Source organism: Pelophylax lessonae (assembly GCF_965119305.1).
Source record: "Pelophylax lessonae genome assembly, chromosome: 4".
NCBI lineage: Eukaryota > Metazoa > Chordata > Amphibia > Anura > Ranidae > Pelophylax > Pelophylax lessonae.
This window is the reverse complement of record NC_138771.1, coordinates 573,049,084-573,065,480: the sequence shown is the minus strand read 5'-3', so window position 1 is coordinate 573,065,480 and position 16,397 is coordinate 573,049,084. Positions and strand designations below refer to the sequence as shown.

The 16,397-nt window shown below is 42.6% G+C and overlaps 1 protein-coding gene across 1 annotated transcript in view; it reads right to left on the bottom strand.

Moving 5' to 3' along the window:
- The window catches only part of PLPP5 (phospholipid phosphatase 5), a 45,577-nt gene extending 29,461 nt beyond the window's left edge, over positions 1-16,116 (bottom strand). The window contains exons 1-3 of the mRNA XM_082255229.1: positions 16,007-16,116; positions 7,978-8,070; positions 3,371-3,479 (exon numbers count right to left, since the gene is read on the bottom strand). Coding sequence (XP_082111355.1) covers positions 3,371-3,479; positions 7,978-8,048 — 180 coding nt within the window. The 5' untranslated portion in view covers positions 8,049-8,070; positions 16,007-16,116. The remainder of the gene's footprint in view (positions 1-3,370; positions 3,480-7,977; positions 8,071-16,006) is intronic.
- Positions 16,117-16,397: the final 281 nt, after the last annotated feature.

Sequence of the window (16,397 nt, the reverse complement as noted above, 5' to 3'; positions counted from 1 at the left end):
GACATGTTTTAGCTGAATATCCCTATCAGATTTGTTGAAGGAAGCCTATTTATAGAGCTCAACATTAAAGGTTCATACATACAGTGCTCAGCATAAATGAGTACACCCCAACAGATTTGTCAGAAAACGTACTTTCCTTTCAGAATCCACATTTTCTAACTATACTACAAAATACTCCCACAAATGCAGGCCATTGATTGTAACCAAGATTTGTTCATTTGCACACCACAAAAGTATTTTTCCTAACAAATTCGTTCAAGACCATGTTGCAAAAATGAATACACCCCAATGAAAGTCTTAAGAGCAAACCTAATTTTTAGACAACAAAATCCAAGTTAATAAGAATTCAACTACAGGTGAGAGTCTAATTATTCATTAACCACTTTACGACTGCTCACATTGCTGCAGTAGCATCAATGTGGCTCGTTATCGTCCAGCGACGTAGACCTACGTTGCTGGACTCCTCCCCTTGTGGGCGGCGCGCGCGTGCCGCCGGAGGCTCGCTCCTGCTGTATTCAGTTACAGCGGGAGTCGGGCCAGGGGAGGAGTGGCGGTGAGCACCGCTGCTCTTCGGATCGTCAGGGAATCGAGTGTGGAGACCCGCCCGCTTGTGTAAACAGAGCGGGCGGATCTCCTCAGTGACAAACAGTGACAGATTGCAGGGTTCAGCATAGTGATCTGTCCCTGTGTCACTCAGTCACCTCCCCCCACACACGTTAGTAAGCACCAGGCATACATAACCCCTTGATCACCAATAAAAATTAACCCCTTCCCTGCCAGTGTCATTTTTACAGTAACAGTGCATATGTATAGCACTGATTACTGTAGTAATGTCACTGGTACCCCCAAAAGTGTCAAAAATGTCAGTTAGAGGTCCGATCTGTCTGTCGCAGTCCCGAAGAAAAAAAAAAAAAAAAAAAACACCAAAAATGACAGAAATCTTTCCCTTAGTTAGTAAATGCAATAACTTTTGCGCAAACCAATCAAAATACACTTATTGCGATTTTTTTACCAAAAATATGTAGCAGAAAACAAATTGGCCTAAAATGATAAAAAAATTTTGATTTTTACATTTTTTGGGGGGGAATTTCATATAAAAATATGAGAAAAATATTGTTATTTTTTCAAAATGGTCGCTCTTTTTTTGTTTATAGCGCAAAAAAAAAAAAAAAAAAAAAAAAAAAAAAATCGCACAGGTGATTAAATACCACCAAAAGAAAGCTCTGTTTGTGGGGAAAAAAAAGGACGTAAATTTCGTTTGGGTACGGCGTTGCATGACCGCGCAATTGTCAGTTAAAGTCACACAGTGCCGAATCGCAAAAAGTGGCCTGGACGTAAGACAGCAAAGTCCTCCGGTGGTAAAGTGGTTAAACAGGTATCCAGCAGACAGTGGATTATAAACGGGCGTTACTTAAGAAGGAAGAAAAGAGGAGAATTAGAATAGAAAGGTCACAAGGCCTGAGAAAGAAAATCATTTCTTTACACAAGTAAGGTAAAGGCTACAAGAAGATCAGCAAAGCTTTACTGATCTGTCAGAATACTGAAGCAAAAGTGATACAAACATTCCACAAAGATGGAACTTCAACCATCTCACAGAGACATCCAGGCCAGCCACGGACGTTAACACCTCGACAGGAGTGTCTTCTGTTGAGTAGGTTTGAAGAAAATAGCCATGCAAGTTCACTGCACTTAGCTAAAGAAATAGAAAGCCAAACTGGGGTGATTATTTCCCGTGACACAATACGGCATACACTGCAGAGGAATGGCATACATGAGTTCCGTCCACAAAGGAAGCCTCTCCTAAAGCCCATGCACAAAAAGCCCACCTAGAATTTGCTAGGGCTCATGCTAAAAAGGAAGAAGACTACTGGGATTCTGTACTCTGGAGTGATGAGACCAAGATAAAGATTTTTGGAATGGATGGCATCAAAACTGTAGGGTTGTAAGGGTGAGGAGTATAAAGAAAAATGCATGGTGCCTACAGTGAACCATGGGGTGGTAGTGTCCTTCTATGGGGCTGCATGAGTGTGCTGGTGTTGGGGAGCTGCATTTCATTGATGGTATCATTAATTCACAGATGTGTTGCTCTATATTGAAAGAAGATGCTACTATCACTCCATGCCCTTGGTCCAACATGACAATGATCCAAAACACACATCTAATGGGCCATACACACTATAAGATTTTCTGAAGACTTTTTCCTTTAGATCTACCAAAACCATATAATGAGGTCAAACCTAAACACTTTCAATTTGTATGCAATCTGGCAGGCCCTTGCACTACATAGAAAAAGGTAAATCTGAAGGAAATCTAACCACAAAAGTTGGATAGTGTGTATCCAGCTTTAGGCCACTGTTGCATTTCTGAAGAACAGGATGAAAGTGATTCAGTAGCCAAGTAAGTCTCCTGATCGGATTCCAATTGAACACCTATGGGAAATTCTGAAGAGACAAGTTGAGCATCACTCTCCATTCAGCATTCAGGCTCTAAAGAGGTCCTTCTTGAAGAATGGAAAAAGATAGGATGTTGCAATACATAACCAACTTGTTCATTCCATGCTTAGATGACTTGGTGCGGTCCTTACAAATCATGGAGGTCATACAAAATACTAGATGTAGTAGTTTTTGTTGTGGGGTGTATTCATTTTTGCATCAACTAATCTGAGTACAACTGAAGATTTTGTAATCCAAGTTACATATTTAACCCTACTTTCATGTAATGGGGCTAAACAAAAATGTTCCTTTAAAACACATTTTTTCAAAATTTTGGAAATTGTTCTTGTGTTCATTGAGATATTGATTAAAAGCTTTCAAAAGAGGTGTACTCATTTATGCGAAAAAAAAAAAAAAAAAAACAAGGAAAGAAGGTTCCCCTAAGGGGTTGGGACTTTTAAGGCACTCAATGCAGTTGCATTGAGTGCCTTAAAAAGTCCCAACCCCTTAGGGGAACCTTCTTTCCTTGTTTATTTTTGCTCTCCCGGGATGTGGCACCTCCCCCTATAGGGGGTTTTTGGCCGAGGACAACCCTTTGCATACTCATTTATGCTGAGCACTACAAAATGAGAGCAATAGCTTCTCGCTCTTTCCTTCCTCTGTGAATTTCAGCTGGGTGTATCTGTGTGCTGCCACGTCTGACCTAAATATAGAAGCTACCTGACTGTATTTAGCTCCATTACTACAATGAAAGGCACGAAGATTTGAAAGTCAGAACTGTTTGCTCACATACCTGCCCCAGGGCTGTGCCTTAGAAAGTATTACAGTCACTAATCACCACAACAGCCAGGGAACTGACCAATATATTTTCTCAGTACAGGTTTCCTTACATACTGTAGATCAATAAGTTACATTTTAGCACAGGGCAGAGTACTTACAAACATACTGTTAGTGGGGACTCGATCGGAGACCACATATGGGTTTCTATAGAGCCACATCTCCTCTGGCTGAATCACTCGCTGGAAGGGGTGCATTATCTCTGTAAGCCTGTGAAAGGAGAAGCATACATTTACCCTGAACACCATTCAATAATCTAGTTATGTGTTAGAGGCGTCCTCCTGTCAGAACACAAAACCTTGGCTGTACCAACTTTGCGTAGTTAAAACAGCGGCTCTGACCGGAGCTGACAAAGTGACTTTAAAAAAAAAAAACCACAAGAACTTACACGTGTTAGCGGTTTTATACATTTTTTCTTCAGTTTACTTTTGAAACTGTCCCACAGCCCAATCCATCTGTGCCCCCTATGTCACTGGAACCTATGGAGTCCCATAGAGAATCCCTCTACACGCACTCTCCCACTTCCGTATGCGCAGCGTTCCGAGCGCCGCACACACAGGCAACACAAGGAGGGACATAGAGAGCAAAATGTACGCATCTCCTCCTCACCCACAACAGTGGTTGGTGGTGGTTTGGTGTCCGGTGCTCATATCCCTACTAGTACAGTTATAGTACAGAGCAGGAGTGTTTTATCAGCCAAAGGGGGATTTAAATGCGGCCTCTGACATCACCAAAGGGCCACACACAAAATGTTAAATATATGTAATGCTTGAGACAACTGTCAGAAACTGCAGACCGAATAGAGGAAATGAGGGTCAGAGTGTGGACATCCTATATTTTTTGGCTGGGGCTATGCTGTAAAAGACAATGTGAAACTGGGAACATGTTACATGAGGCTAGTAGAGATTCATGCTATTCCCTTAATTAGAGTTCCCACTCCAGACTGCTGCGGTTCGAGGGCCGCACATCATATACCAAAAGGGCCACATGTAGCCGTTGGGCAGCAGGATGGGTACCTGGGATGTAGAGGGAACTCCATAGAACCCAAGAACACGGAAGGAAAAGCTGGGATTGTTTTTTTTTTTCCTTTGAGGGCGAATACATGTAGGTTATATTAGTATGGACACATTTGCAAAGTATAAGACGCCAGGTTGGATGGTTTTCCAGTTGAATGGTTCTTGACCCATAGGAAATATCTGGTACCTCAATTAACTATTCTTTATAAAGCCATCCTGAAAGACAAGGTTTTGCCGTCTTCAATGCGAGAGGCCTTAATAGTGTTGATCCCTAAGCCTCATAAAGATTTGCAACTTTGTGTGAGTCCTTTTATCCCATTGTTACAAGTGATTGTAAAGGCTGTGTGCAGCAGCCCCCCTCATACTTACGTGAGGTCCCTCTAGATCCAGCAATGTTGCAGGGGTGTCTCACTGCCAAGGGCTCCCCTTCTCATTGGCTGAGATAGCAGTGTGGCGCCATTGGCTCCTGCTGCTGTCAAAGTCAGTCAGCCAACAAGGAGAGAAAAGGAGCGGGGCCAGGCCAGGCCACAACTCCAGGTCTGAATAGACACAAGGAACTGTGACTCAGGTGCCCCCATAGTAAGCTGCTTGCTGTGGGGGCACTCAACAGGAGGGAGGGGCCAGAGAAAGGGATGATATGGACCACTGTGCAAAACCAACGGAACAGAGGAGGTAAGTATAACAACATGTTTGTTATTTTTAGAGGAAAAAAAAAAAAAACACACAAGTCTTTACAACCACTTTAATACAGACCTCAAAATGCTCTCCAAAATTCTAGCTCTTCGCCTCAACACTGTTGTGGCTTCCCTTGTAAAATCCGATCAAACAGGATTCATCTTCAGCTTTGTGGACGGAACCAGAGCAGACTTCTAAAAAAAGCAGAATCCAGCCGAACTCCCTCAGAATTGGTAAGGTGATTTCCAGGTTTTCCACCAGAGCAGTTGTAGACTCGCAGAAGGAGGTTGTCCAAGTAGCCCCATAATCCCCTGTTGGCATAACAATGCTAGCACCGGGGATAACATTTTAGTGAAAACCAGAGGTGAGACCAAAGAGTAACGCCACAAACTGATAATGCTCCTCTTCCACGGCAAAGGTGAGGAAGCGCTAGTGACCTGCACATATTGGAATGTGAAGGTAAGCAACCTTGATGTCAATAGAGGCAAGAAAATCCCCCTGACACAGGGATGCCACCACCATGCGAATGGACTCCATCCTGAACTTCTGCACCTACACAAAGCAGTTCAGCGCCTTGAGGTCCAGGATTGGACGCACCTTGCCTTCCTTCCTGGGAACTGTAAACAGGTTTGAGTAAAAACCCTGAAAACGTTCTGTCTGAAGTCAGAATCGGGCCAATCACCCCTTGAAGCAACAGGTCTTGTACTGCCCCAAAAAGATCCTGTAAATGGACGGGAACAGGCGCAAGATGGAAGGAAAGAACCTTGCCGGGGAACAAGAGTGAAACTTGATCTTGTAGCCAGACCAAGTTACTTTGTTGACATACTTGTTTTGTACCAGGGAAGTCCACGGGTCCGGAAACCAACTAAGACGTCCCCCACCCCCCCCCATACGGGTGAGGGCGCACTTTCATGCAGAAGGAGCCTGGTCTTGAGAAGCCCGCTCTTGGCTTGTCAGATCAGGTTCATTTGGATCCTCCAGGGGCGGCCATAAAAAGCTTTGAGCCCTTGTCAGTCAACCCTGAGGGTAGAAAAAAAAAAAAAAACACGTATGACCTGAGAGGGAGGGCCCATGTCTACGACGAGGTTACTTACCCTTAGTAGCCTGTGGAAGAAAAGTACTCTTTTCCCCCTGTGAGACGTTAAATGATGTCAGCCAAGGTAGCCCCAAAACAGGCGATCCCCCTTGAAAGGGGAGATCAGTCAAGGTCTTTTTAGAAGTCTGGTGTGCGGACCAGCATTTGAGACAAAAAAGACACGCCAAAAGACCACTGCTGAAACAGAGAACCAAGCCACTAGGGGAGCCGCATCCAAAGAGGCATCACAAATAAACTGCAGCCCCTGAACCAGCTGGTCCGTCAGCTCAGCAAAGGCATGAGGGAGCTGTTCTTCCTCCAGGTCATGGCGTAAAAGCTTAGCCCACTCGGTCAAAGTTTGCGACACCAGGGCAATGGTGAATACCGGCCTCAGTGCCAAATCAGCCATATTGCGGGCCACAGCCTCCGCCTTACTGGCAGCCGGATCCTTAAAGGCTGGGGTCGCTTTAACCGGAAAAAAAATTTTTTCCAGGACCAGAGATCCCAGCAAGGAACTAGGTCCTTACTCCTGATTAGGCAGAAAAAACTGAGTACTCCTGTAGGGGGCAGCATAACCCTATGGTTATGAAGATCAGGAGCTGTGCCCGTCAAAACATAAAAAACGAAAGAGAAATAGGTTTTTTTCTATTACCCACTGCTCTAGCCAATGATTCATTTTTTTCTAATTGCTATAGGTAAAGATACCCGTTATATTATGTCAAGTTGTTAGGGTAACGCACATGTTTTGCTGGTTTTACATTTTTCTCCTTCTTACCTACTTCTTTGAACAGGTAAATAAGGGGTTCTCAGATAATATCTTGCTAAAATGTCTTCTTTATGTTCTGAATTATCATCTTGCATTTTATGGCTGATGTAGGGGATTTTACCCACCCTGCCACTAGTTCCCTGCTCTCTCTCTCTCATGTCTAAGGCCCCTTTCACACGGGCAAGTATAAGCTGCTTCTAGGGCCAGCACTAAGGGCTCTTTCAGACAGGCAAGAGAGGGGCAGCTGCCCACCCAAACAGTTACAATAAAGCTGGATAGAGCTATTCACATGATACATAGGCCATAATGATTTCCTTTGAGACATTTTTAATTCGTTCATTGAGTTCAATGGGACCACGCTTCGAACACCCCAAATGCGAAAGAGCCCTAAAAACGGGACCTGGTACTTTGCTAGTAGTATTGATTAACATTTACATTTTATTCACTTAGCCATGTGAAGGCTATTAAAACAAATAATTTCCCTGGGGGTTTAGCATGTTTCATTATACAAGAGTTTTTTCTTAAAGAGGTTGTAAACCCACTCTTATAACTTGTACCTATAGGTAAGCCTATAATAAAAAGGCAATAAATACCTCCTAAACTTGCACCGTTTAGGAGATATTTACTTTTCATGCAGCCGATGACGTCATTGGCGCATGCGCTCAGAAGGAACGGCCACGTATACTGTTCCTTCGGAGGCCTGTGCCCTGAATGGCGGCTAACGTGCACATGCGTAGGAGTGATGTCATCACGCCTCCGGCCAATCAGATAGCCGGAGGCCGCGAATAAGGAAGCAGGACGGACGAACATGTCGTCCATGTCACTGCTGAGTGGGCGGCGCTGTGGGGGCTTTGTTCTAAGGTAAGTATTTCATAATGAGCTAGTATGCGATGCCTTTGTCTTACAGGTTTTTTTTTTTTTTTTTTTTTTTTTTGAGTTTACAACCTCTTTACAACAAAAAGTATTTTTACTTCTATGTAACTGAACAACATTTATACATATACAATTTTCCTGTGACAATAATCAAAGTTTGCTCACTTAACACAGTTAAAATGCCCTTTTTTTTTTTTTTTATGTGTACATATAAGAATAAGGGATCAATATATGTCATAAAACACATTATACAAACATTCATATCACTGAAGCTTTACTCATTACCTAGACTGATGTACTTACAGGAATATACCGAGCAGCAAGACTCTGATAAAGAACTCAGCTGCAAACCCTTCCAGGATCCTCTTCTCCATCCTGGTACAAAAGTCGCGTCTCCTAGCAGATGATAAGCAAAGGTAACATAAGCAGAGATTTCAATCTGAATACCTCCGGTCCCTCCCACTGTCATTTATATTGTTCTGGCAGCAAAGCCAAACCCTTGTGAATCAGCGGTCTAAAAAGAAGCAGTTTCCAAACTGTATACAGAGGGCTTCATCTTATCACTGGTATATCTGGGGTGCATCCCTATATATCAGCATTGGGAGACATCATACTTTGTTACCTTATAAAACATCCAGAAAGAGCTAACAGCTCTTTCATTCACCCTAACCATTTCAGCAGACGGCAATATTTTATTATTAAGATGTCAAGGTAACATTTTTTTTTTTTTTTTATTTATTTAGCAGTAAAGTCTTGCAAAAATGCTTACACATGTGCAAGAGCCTTGGGGGTCCACAATGAATAAAGTTCTAGGTTTAGTTACAAAATAAATAAAATATATATATATATATATATATTACACACAGTGCCTTGCGAAAGTATTCGGCCCCCTTGAACTTTGCGACCTTTTGTCACATTTCAGGCTTCAAACATAAAGATATAAAACTGTAATTTTTTGTGAAGAATCAACAACAAGTGGGACACAATCATGAAGTGGAACGAAATTTATTGGATATTTCAAACTTTTTTAACAAATAAAAAAACTGAAATATTGGGCGTGCAAAATTATTCAGTCCCCTTAAGTTAATACTTTGTAGCGCCACCTTTTGCTGCGATTACAGCTGTAAGTCGCTTGGGGTATGTCTCGATCAGTTTTGCACATCGAGAGACTGAAATTTTTGCCCATTCCTCCTTGCAAAACAGCTCGAGCTCAGCGAGGTTGGATGGAGAGCGTTTGTGAACAGCAGTTTTCAGTTCTTTCCACAGATTCTCAATTGGATTCAGGTCTGGACTTTGACTTGGCCATTCTAACACCTGGATAGGTTTATTTGTGAACCATTCCATTGTAGATTTTGCTTTATGTTTTGGATCATTGTCTTGTTGGAAGACAAATCACCGTCCAGGTCTCAGGTCTTTTGCAGACTCCATCAAGTATTCTTCCAGAATGGTCCTGTATTTGGCTCCATCCATCTTCCCATCAATTTTAACCATCTTCCCTGTCTCTGCTGAAGAAAAGCAGGCCCAAACCATGATGCTGCCACCACCATGTTTGACAGTGGGGATGGTGTGTTCAGGGTGATGAGCTCTGTTGCTTTTACGCCAAACATAACATTTTGCATTATTGCCAAAAAGTTCGATTTTGGTTTCATCTGACCAGAGCACCTTCTTCCACATGTTTGGTGTCTCCCAGGTGCCTTGTGGCAAACTTTAACGACACTTTTTATGGATATCTTTAAGAAATGGCTTTCTTCTTGCCACTCTTCCATAAAGGCCAGATTTGTGCAGTATACGACTGATTGTTGTCCTATGGACAGAGTCTCCCACCTCAGCTGTAGATCTCTGCAGTTCATCCAGAGTGATCATGGGCCTCTTGGCTGTATCTCTGATCAGTCTTCTCCTTGTATGAGCTGAAAGTTTAGAGGGACGGCCAGGTCTTCGTAGATTTGCAGTGGTCTGATACTCCTTCCATTTCAATATTATCGCTTACACAGTACTCCTTGGGATGTTTAAAGCTTGGGAAATCTTTTTGTATCCAAATCCGGCTTTAAACTTCTCCACAACAGTATCTTGAACCTGCCTGGTGTGTTCCTTGTTCTTCATGATGCTCTCTGCGCTTTAAACGGACCTCTGAGACTATCACAGTGCAGGTGCATTTATACGGAGACTTGATTACACACAGGTGGATTCTATTTATCATCATTAGTCATTTAGGTCAACATTGGATCATTCAGAGATCCTCACTGAACTTCTGGAGAGAGTTTGCTGCACTGAATGTAAAGGAGCTGAATAATTGTGCACGCCCAATTTTTCAGTTTTTTATTTGTTAACAAAGTTTGAAATATCCAATAAATTTCATTCCACTTCATGATTGTGATTGTGTCCCACTTGTTGTTGATTCTTCACAAAAAATTACAGTTTTAGATCTTTATGTTTGAAGCCTGAAATGTGGCAAAAGGTCGCAAAGTTCAAGGGGGCCGAATACTTTCGCAAGGCACTGTATAAAAGCTGTACACTCACTTCTTTACATTGTAGCAAAGTGTCATTTCTTCAGTGTTGTCACATGAAAAGATATAATACAATATTTACAAAAATGTGAGGGGTGTCCTCACTTTTGTGAGCTACTGTAGGAGTTTTCATTTTTGAATTGAATTACTGAAATAAATTAAACTCAGTCATTAAACTTCTACCTACAGGTAAGTCTATAATAAGGCTTACCTGTAGGTAAAATGAATATCTCCTAAACCTGGTTTAGGAGATATTCGCCCTGCATGCAGCCGCTGACTCGGGCGGACCTTCAGAGCTCTTTGCCGGCTCCTTGCCAGAAAATAACTCCCGCACGCATGCATGGGAGTAACGTCATCGCGGCTCTGGCCACTCAGAGCGCCTGAGCCGCAGAACCTGGAAGAGACGCCGAGGGAACATGACGGCTCCCTCAGCGGTGTCCAGGCGACCGTGTCGGGGCTTCGTTTTAAGGCATTTCATAATGAGCTAGTATGTGATGCATACTAGTTCATTATGCCTTTCTCCTGCGGGGTTTGTTTTTTTTTTTTTTTTTTGTTTCAGGATACAACCGCTTTAACTTTTTGATGATATTCTTATTTTATGAGATGCATGTATATTTAAATGTATTTATTTATTTTTACACACACATTAGAATTTATATATACACAATACACATACATTCTAATAATCAGCACAAAAAAAAAAAAAATGTTACTCATCATCAATGCCAGGTGTCCGTTGTGTCTTTAGTTGAAATCCTCCACCGTTCCCCCCCCCCCCCCCCACCACCGTAATAAGTGCAGCACGGGTTAATAGAGCCGAAGGACATGTGATAGGTATTCATGTGTCAACTATGCCCACCCTTTCCTCCCCTCCTCGATTCATAGATGCCGTAGTACAGCTTCTATGAATAGAGGATAGGCCTCCTCTATTCATGGATCAGGTTTAATATTCATTCATGGATTTTATAGTCCAGATTCTATGAATGGAGAAAAGGGGTGGAAAAGGGCAGACATAGTGTGCACTTTTGTTAGGGATCTGTCATTGGTCCCTCGGCTCTACTGACCGCTGCCACACCGGAAGATTATGGAAGCAGGGGTGGGGGAAGATCAGAGGAGAAAGATTTTAACAAAACCAGGAGTCAGATGCACAAAAGACACCTTGCATTAGTACAATGTCCCTTGTGCCAATTTCTTTTGCCTAAACTTACCCTTACGTGTTTTTTTTTCCAGGCTAAGAACAAGTTTAGCAAGTACAGAAAAACAAAAAAATTCCTTTATTTTTGTATAATGAATAAAATCAATTTAAAGTAGAACTTTACGTTTTTTTTTTTTAATAGAGCAAGGGAGGGTTATAACCCCTGTCAGATTTATTTTTTCCTCTTTGTCCCAATTTGCGAGATTTACCTTCCTTTCCTGTCCCATACGCCAAAACAGGAAGTGAGAGGAAATCCCAGAAAATTAAGGCAATCCCTTGGGAACCCCCAGGTTACCAGAACCAGTGTCCCCGTTTGAAGATTTTCCATACATTTCTGGGGACAACCCAAAATTTGGTATTTTCTTTTACTTTCAATGAAAATGGTAAACAGGACAGATAAAGAAGGTAAAACGGGGACACAGACAGCAATAAAAACTTAAAAAAAAAAAAAAGAAGTTTTGCCTTTAGTTATGCTTGAACTGATGTTTATCTGTAAAACCATAACTAGCGCTCTCCAGCAGATATACCCTGGGGCTCCAATTTTATTTTAAAGAGAAAAGGATTATTGAGAAGTAAACTTCACACAAGCAATAAATGACACCTCCTGCATCTGATTCAGAAAGCAGTAAAAGAGGCTTACTGCGACATCCTACAAAACCGGCTTTACTGAATACTAGGACATGTAGTAGGCAAACACAGCAGATAGAGCGCTCTGACGTCACACAATAGCTTTATTCATTTAAAGGTTATGTTCACCTTTTAAAAAAAAATTAATAATAATAATAAATGCATTTTTTTGTAGGTAAAGCCCTAAGATTCCATACCGGACATTCCATCCTCACTGCAGCTCAGTAACATTGCCATTTATATAAACAAGGCAGCGTTACTAAGCTTACTAGCTGCACCATAACAACTAGGGCTGCTGTACAGCCCAGCTGCCTGCAACCTGGCAACCAATGATTTACATAATCAGTGGTTGCTAGGAGGCCAGGGCACAGCATCATTGGTTGCTGGGAGCTTGGCTGCTGTGTCAGCCTCCTAGCAACTATGGAGGTGGTAGTAAAGATGGGGTGGCATTTTTTGGAAGGGGGGTTTAGGGGTGGTCTGGAAAGCTCTACAGCCGCCTGATCACTTTTAAAGGCCTCGGAAAAAGGCCCCCCTCTGCGTTACCATTCTGGGCTCTCCCATTCCACCAGGGAGCCTGGGGCAGCTAAAAGCGGTCAGGCCGGCTCCCCGCAGAGAAGAGGGAGGAACATCCATTCCTCCTTCTCCTCTGTGAATGAAGCCAGAAGCATCAAGGATTTTGTCACCCCTGGCTTCAGTTTTGTGTTTACCTGGCTGGTACTGGGCAGAGAAGCAGCTAATCAAGCCGATCTCAAATTTAATGCCCTGCCTTGGAGGGCACAGGAGGGATCAGGGGTCTAAGCCCTCATTCACACCAGTGCGACTTTGTCATGCGATTTGACAGTTCAAAAATTGCATGACAAGTCGTAACCTATTTGCGACAATGGAACTATTCAAATTCATGCAGAGACTTTGAAAAAGGTTCCCGCACTACTTTTCTGCGTATTTCATTGCGACTTGCATTGACTTCTGTAAAATGAAGTTGCAAAGCGCAATGAAATTATACATCCAAATCGCACTAATCTGTGGCTTTGAAATTGCGATGAAGTAGTGTGATTTCAAAGCGGCACTGTTGTGCTTCAGGGCTAAATCTCTGTAAAAAGTACCCACAAGGGATGTATTTCACCACTTGAGAGTTGAATGAAAATAAAAAATTTAAATAAAATGTTAAAAGTTTTAGGCTCCGTTCACATCTAGGCGTTTGGGGAGTTTTTGGGGAGTTTTTCTGCTCTAGGATCAGCTCTCAAAACGCCCAACAAGACAAATCCTATTCATTTCAATGACCCCTGTTCACATCTGAGCGTTTTGACGCTGTAAGCAAAATGCCCAACGCTCAAAAAAGTACATGAGCTTCTTTTTGGGCAGATTACAGGCGTTTTCCATTTGTCTCTATTCAATCTAAAAACGCCTGCACAAAAAACGCCTGTAAATCGCGGTAAAAAAACATGTGAGGTATCACTGCAAACATCAGAGTGAGAGCAATAATTCCGGAGCCTGAGTTCATGGGTAAAGTGGTTGTAAAGGCAAAACTTTGTGCATTCTTCGCATAAAGACAAAAAAACATCTGTGTGCAGCAGACCCCCTAATACTTACTTGAGCCCCCTCTGGATCCAGTGATGTCCATGAGAGCATTGCCTCCCTGGGGACTCGCACTCCTGATTGTTTTTTGGCCAATGGCTCCCGCTGTGTCAGTCACAGCCAGTGAGCCAATTACGAGATGGAGGGGGCATGGCCAAGCCACATCTCCATGTGTAAATGGACCCACACAGCCGCGGGTTGGAAGTGCACCTGCGTGGGTGCCCCCACAGCAAGCTGCATGCTGTGGGGGCACTCGGCAGGGGACAGGAGTGCTGGTGAGGGACCCAAGAAGAGGAGGATCGGGGCTTCTTTCTGCAAAACCAACTGCACAGAGGAAGGAAGTAAAACATGTTTCTAAAAAAAAAAAAAAAAAAAAAAAAAAGGGAGAAAGAGAACACACACAAGGCTTTAATATCACTTTAAGGCCCCTTTCAACATGCTGTGCGTTTGTCCGTTTTTCATCCATCCATTGACAGATGAAAAAAAACGAACATCAATGCATCTCTATGGAAAAATGGATGTAAATGGATGATCATCAGCCCTCATCCGTTCTCATCAGTTCTTTTAAACTGATCAAAGCTCCATTTTTCTTCCGTTAACTACTTCAGCCCCGGAAAGGTTTTGCCCCCTTAATGACCAGGCCATTTTTTGCAATTTGCGTTACTTTAATGGACAATTGCGCGGTCTTGCGACGCTGTACCTAAACAAAATTGATGTCCTTTTTTTTCCCCCACAAATAGAGCTTTATTTTGGTCACCTGTGCGATTTTTATTTTTTGCGCTATAAACAAAAAAGAGTGACAATTCTGAATATATATATTTTTCACTTTTGGCTAAAGATTCCATATAAAAAAAATTAAAAATTTAATGTTTTCATCATTTTAGGTCAATTTGTATTCTGCTACATATTTTTGGTGAAAAAAAAAATCCCTATTAGCGTATTTTGATTGGTTTGCACAAAAGTTACAGCGTCTACAAACTAGCGGGAAGATTTATGTCCTTTTTAATTTATTTATTTTTTTACTAGTAATGGCGGTGATCAGCGATTTTCAGTGGGACTGTGACATTGCGGCGGACAGATCGGACCCCTAACTGAGATTTTAAAAATATGCACTGTTACTGTAATAATGGCACTGGCAGGGAAGGGGTTAACTCAGGGGCAATCAAAGGGTTAAGTGTGAGCCTAGGGGGGTGTTTTCTAACTGTGGGGGGGAGGGACTTGTGAAATGATCACAGAGACCCGTGTTCCTACATAGAAGGATCACAGGCAGTCTGTGCCGATTCCTGAGAGAACAATGGTCTGCTGTGTTTAAAAACAGCAGACCGTCGTTCTCTCTCTACGGGGAGCGATCGCGGGTGCCTGGTGGCAATTGCGGTCGCCGGCCCCTTGAGTCAGCTTCTCCGCTGGCTAATGGGGAAACGTTCGCACCTCCAGTGGCCCCCAGGAGCGCTCCCGCCGTACAGGTAGGGCGGTTTGTGCAGCCGAGCCAGCCTGCTGCAGTATATCTGCGGCGGGCGGTCGGCAAGTGGTTACAAAAATGGATGGGACGAAAAACGGATTTAAACTGACAAATGGTCAGCTTTTCATCCGATTCTGCATTGGTAGTGAATGTCAAACTGATGAAAAACTGATAAATACTTCATCCATTTTGACGTGACTGAACGGAATAAATAAACGGTCCGCATTTGTGAAAGGGGCCTGACTCTAAACGCTTTTTTAGCCTGTGGACAATTTTAGGTATCACAGTTTGTCACCATTTTACAGGCGTGCACAATTTTAAATCATAACAGGTTTGGGATCTGTTTACTCAAGGCAACATCTTTTTTAGATTTTACAAAAAAAATTATTATTAATAATAATAATAATTTGGTATTTTATTGTACTTGTGTGCACAAAAAAAAAAAAAAAAATGATTTTAGTGTTTCTTTCTAAAGATTTGCAGCTATGACAGGTGACATTAAAAAAACTGCAAAAAGCACCATTTTATTCTCCAGGACCTCCGCTTTCAGTAAATATATCATGTGTGGGGGTGTTTTCTAGCAAAAATAAATAAAATGTTAGCATGCATGTGAAAAATTAAAAAAAAAAAAAAAAAAAAAATCTTGTGGTTAATGAATGCAGCCAACCAATGAATGAATGTTTGTAACACACAACACCTTTTAATAACAATGTCACAATGAGTCATTCCTGGGCCAATTCAGGCAGATGGTAAGAAAAGTCCTGATCGGTCCTAGCAATGTACAGGCGGCTTATAATGTGACGTGTAATTCTATATGATCCTCCGGCTTCCTGTGCAGCCCTCTCTCCCATCCCCCCAACATTGACACATTATACCGGACGGGGAATTCTCTGATCATACAACACCGACAATCAATCTCTCATCACCCAATACTACTGACAGCTTCAATGCCCTCCTGACCCCGCCCCTTACCTTGCACACGTGGCACGCCGTTCTACGCTGATCAGCTGCAAGCCGCTACTTATATAGGGAGCTCAGTGACAACGAGAGGCGAGCCGCTGACAGAGAAGACTGCCGACAGGCACAAAGTCTACCGCCACCTGCTGTCCGCCCGGAAATATACAGCTGGAATCTCCCCATCAGCATTGATTCACAGTTTACATTTATAAAATCCAAATGTTATCAATGTAAAGAGTGAGCGAGTCCTATGTGAGATCTAACTGTACATTAAGGACCGGTCCACACCACATGCAGTCCAGTGCAATTGTTTTATGCATCAGAAAAGCATGGATAGAAGGTTATAAGGGTTCCAATGGCATTGGTCACACCATTGTGGTCAGTTCCAGGGCATTCCAGGGAAAAA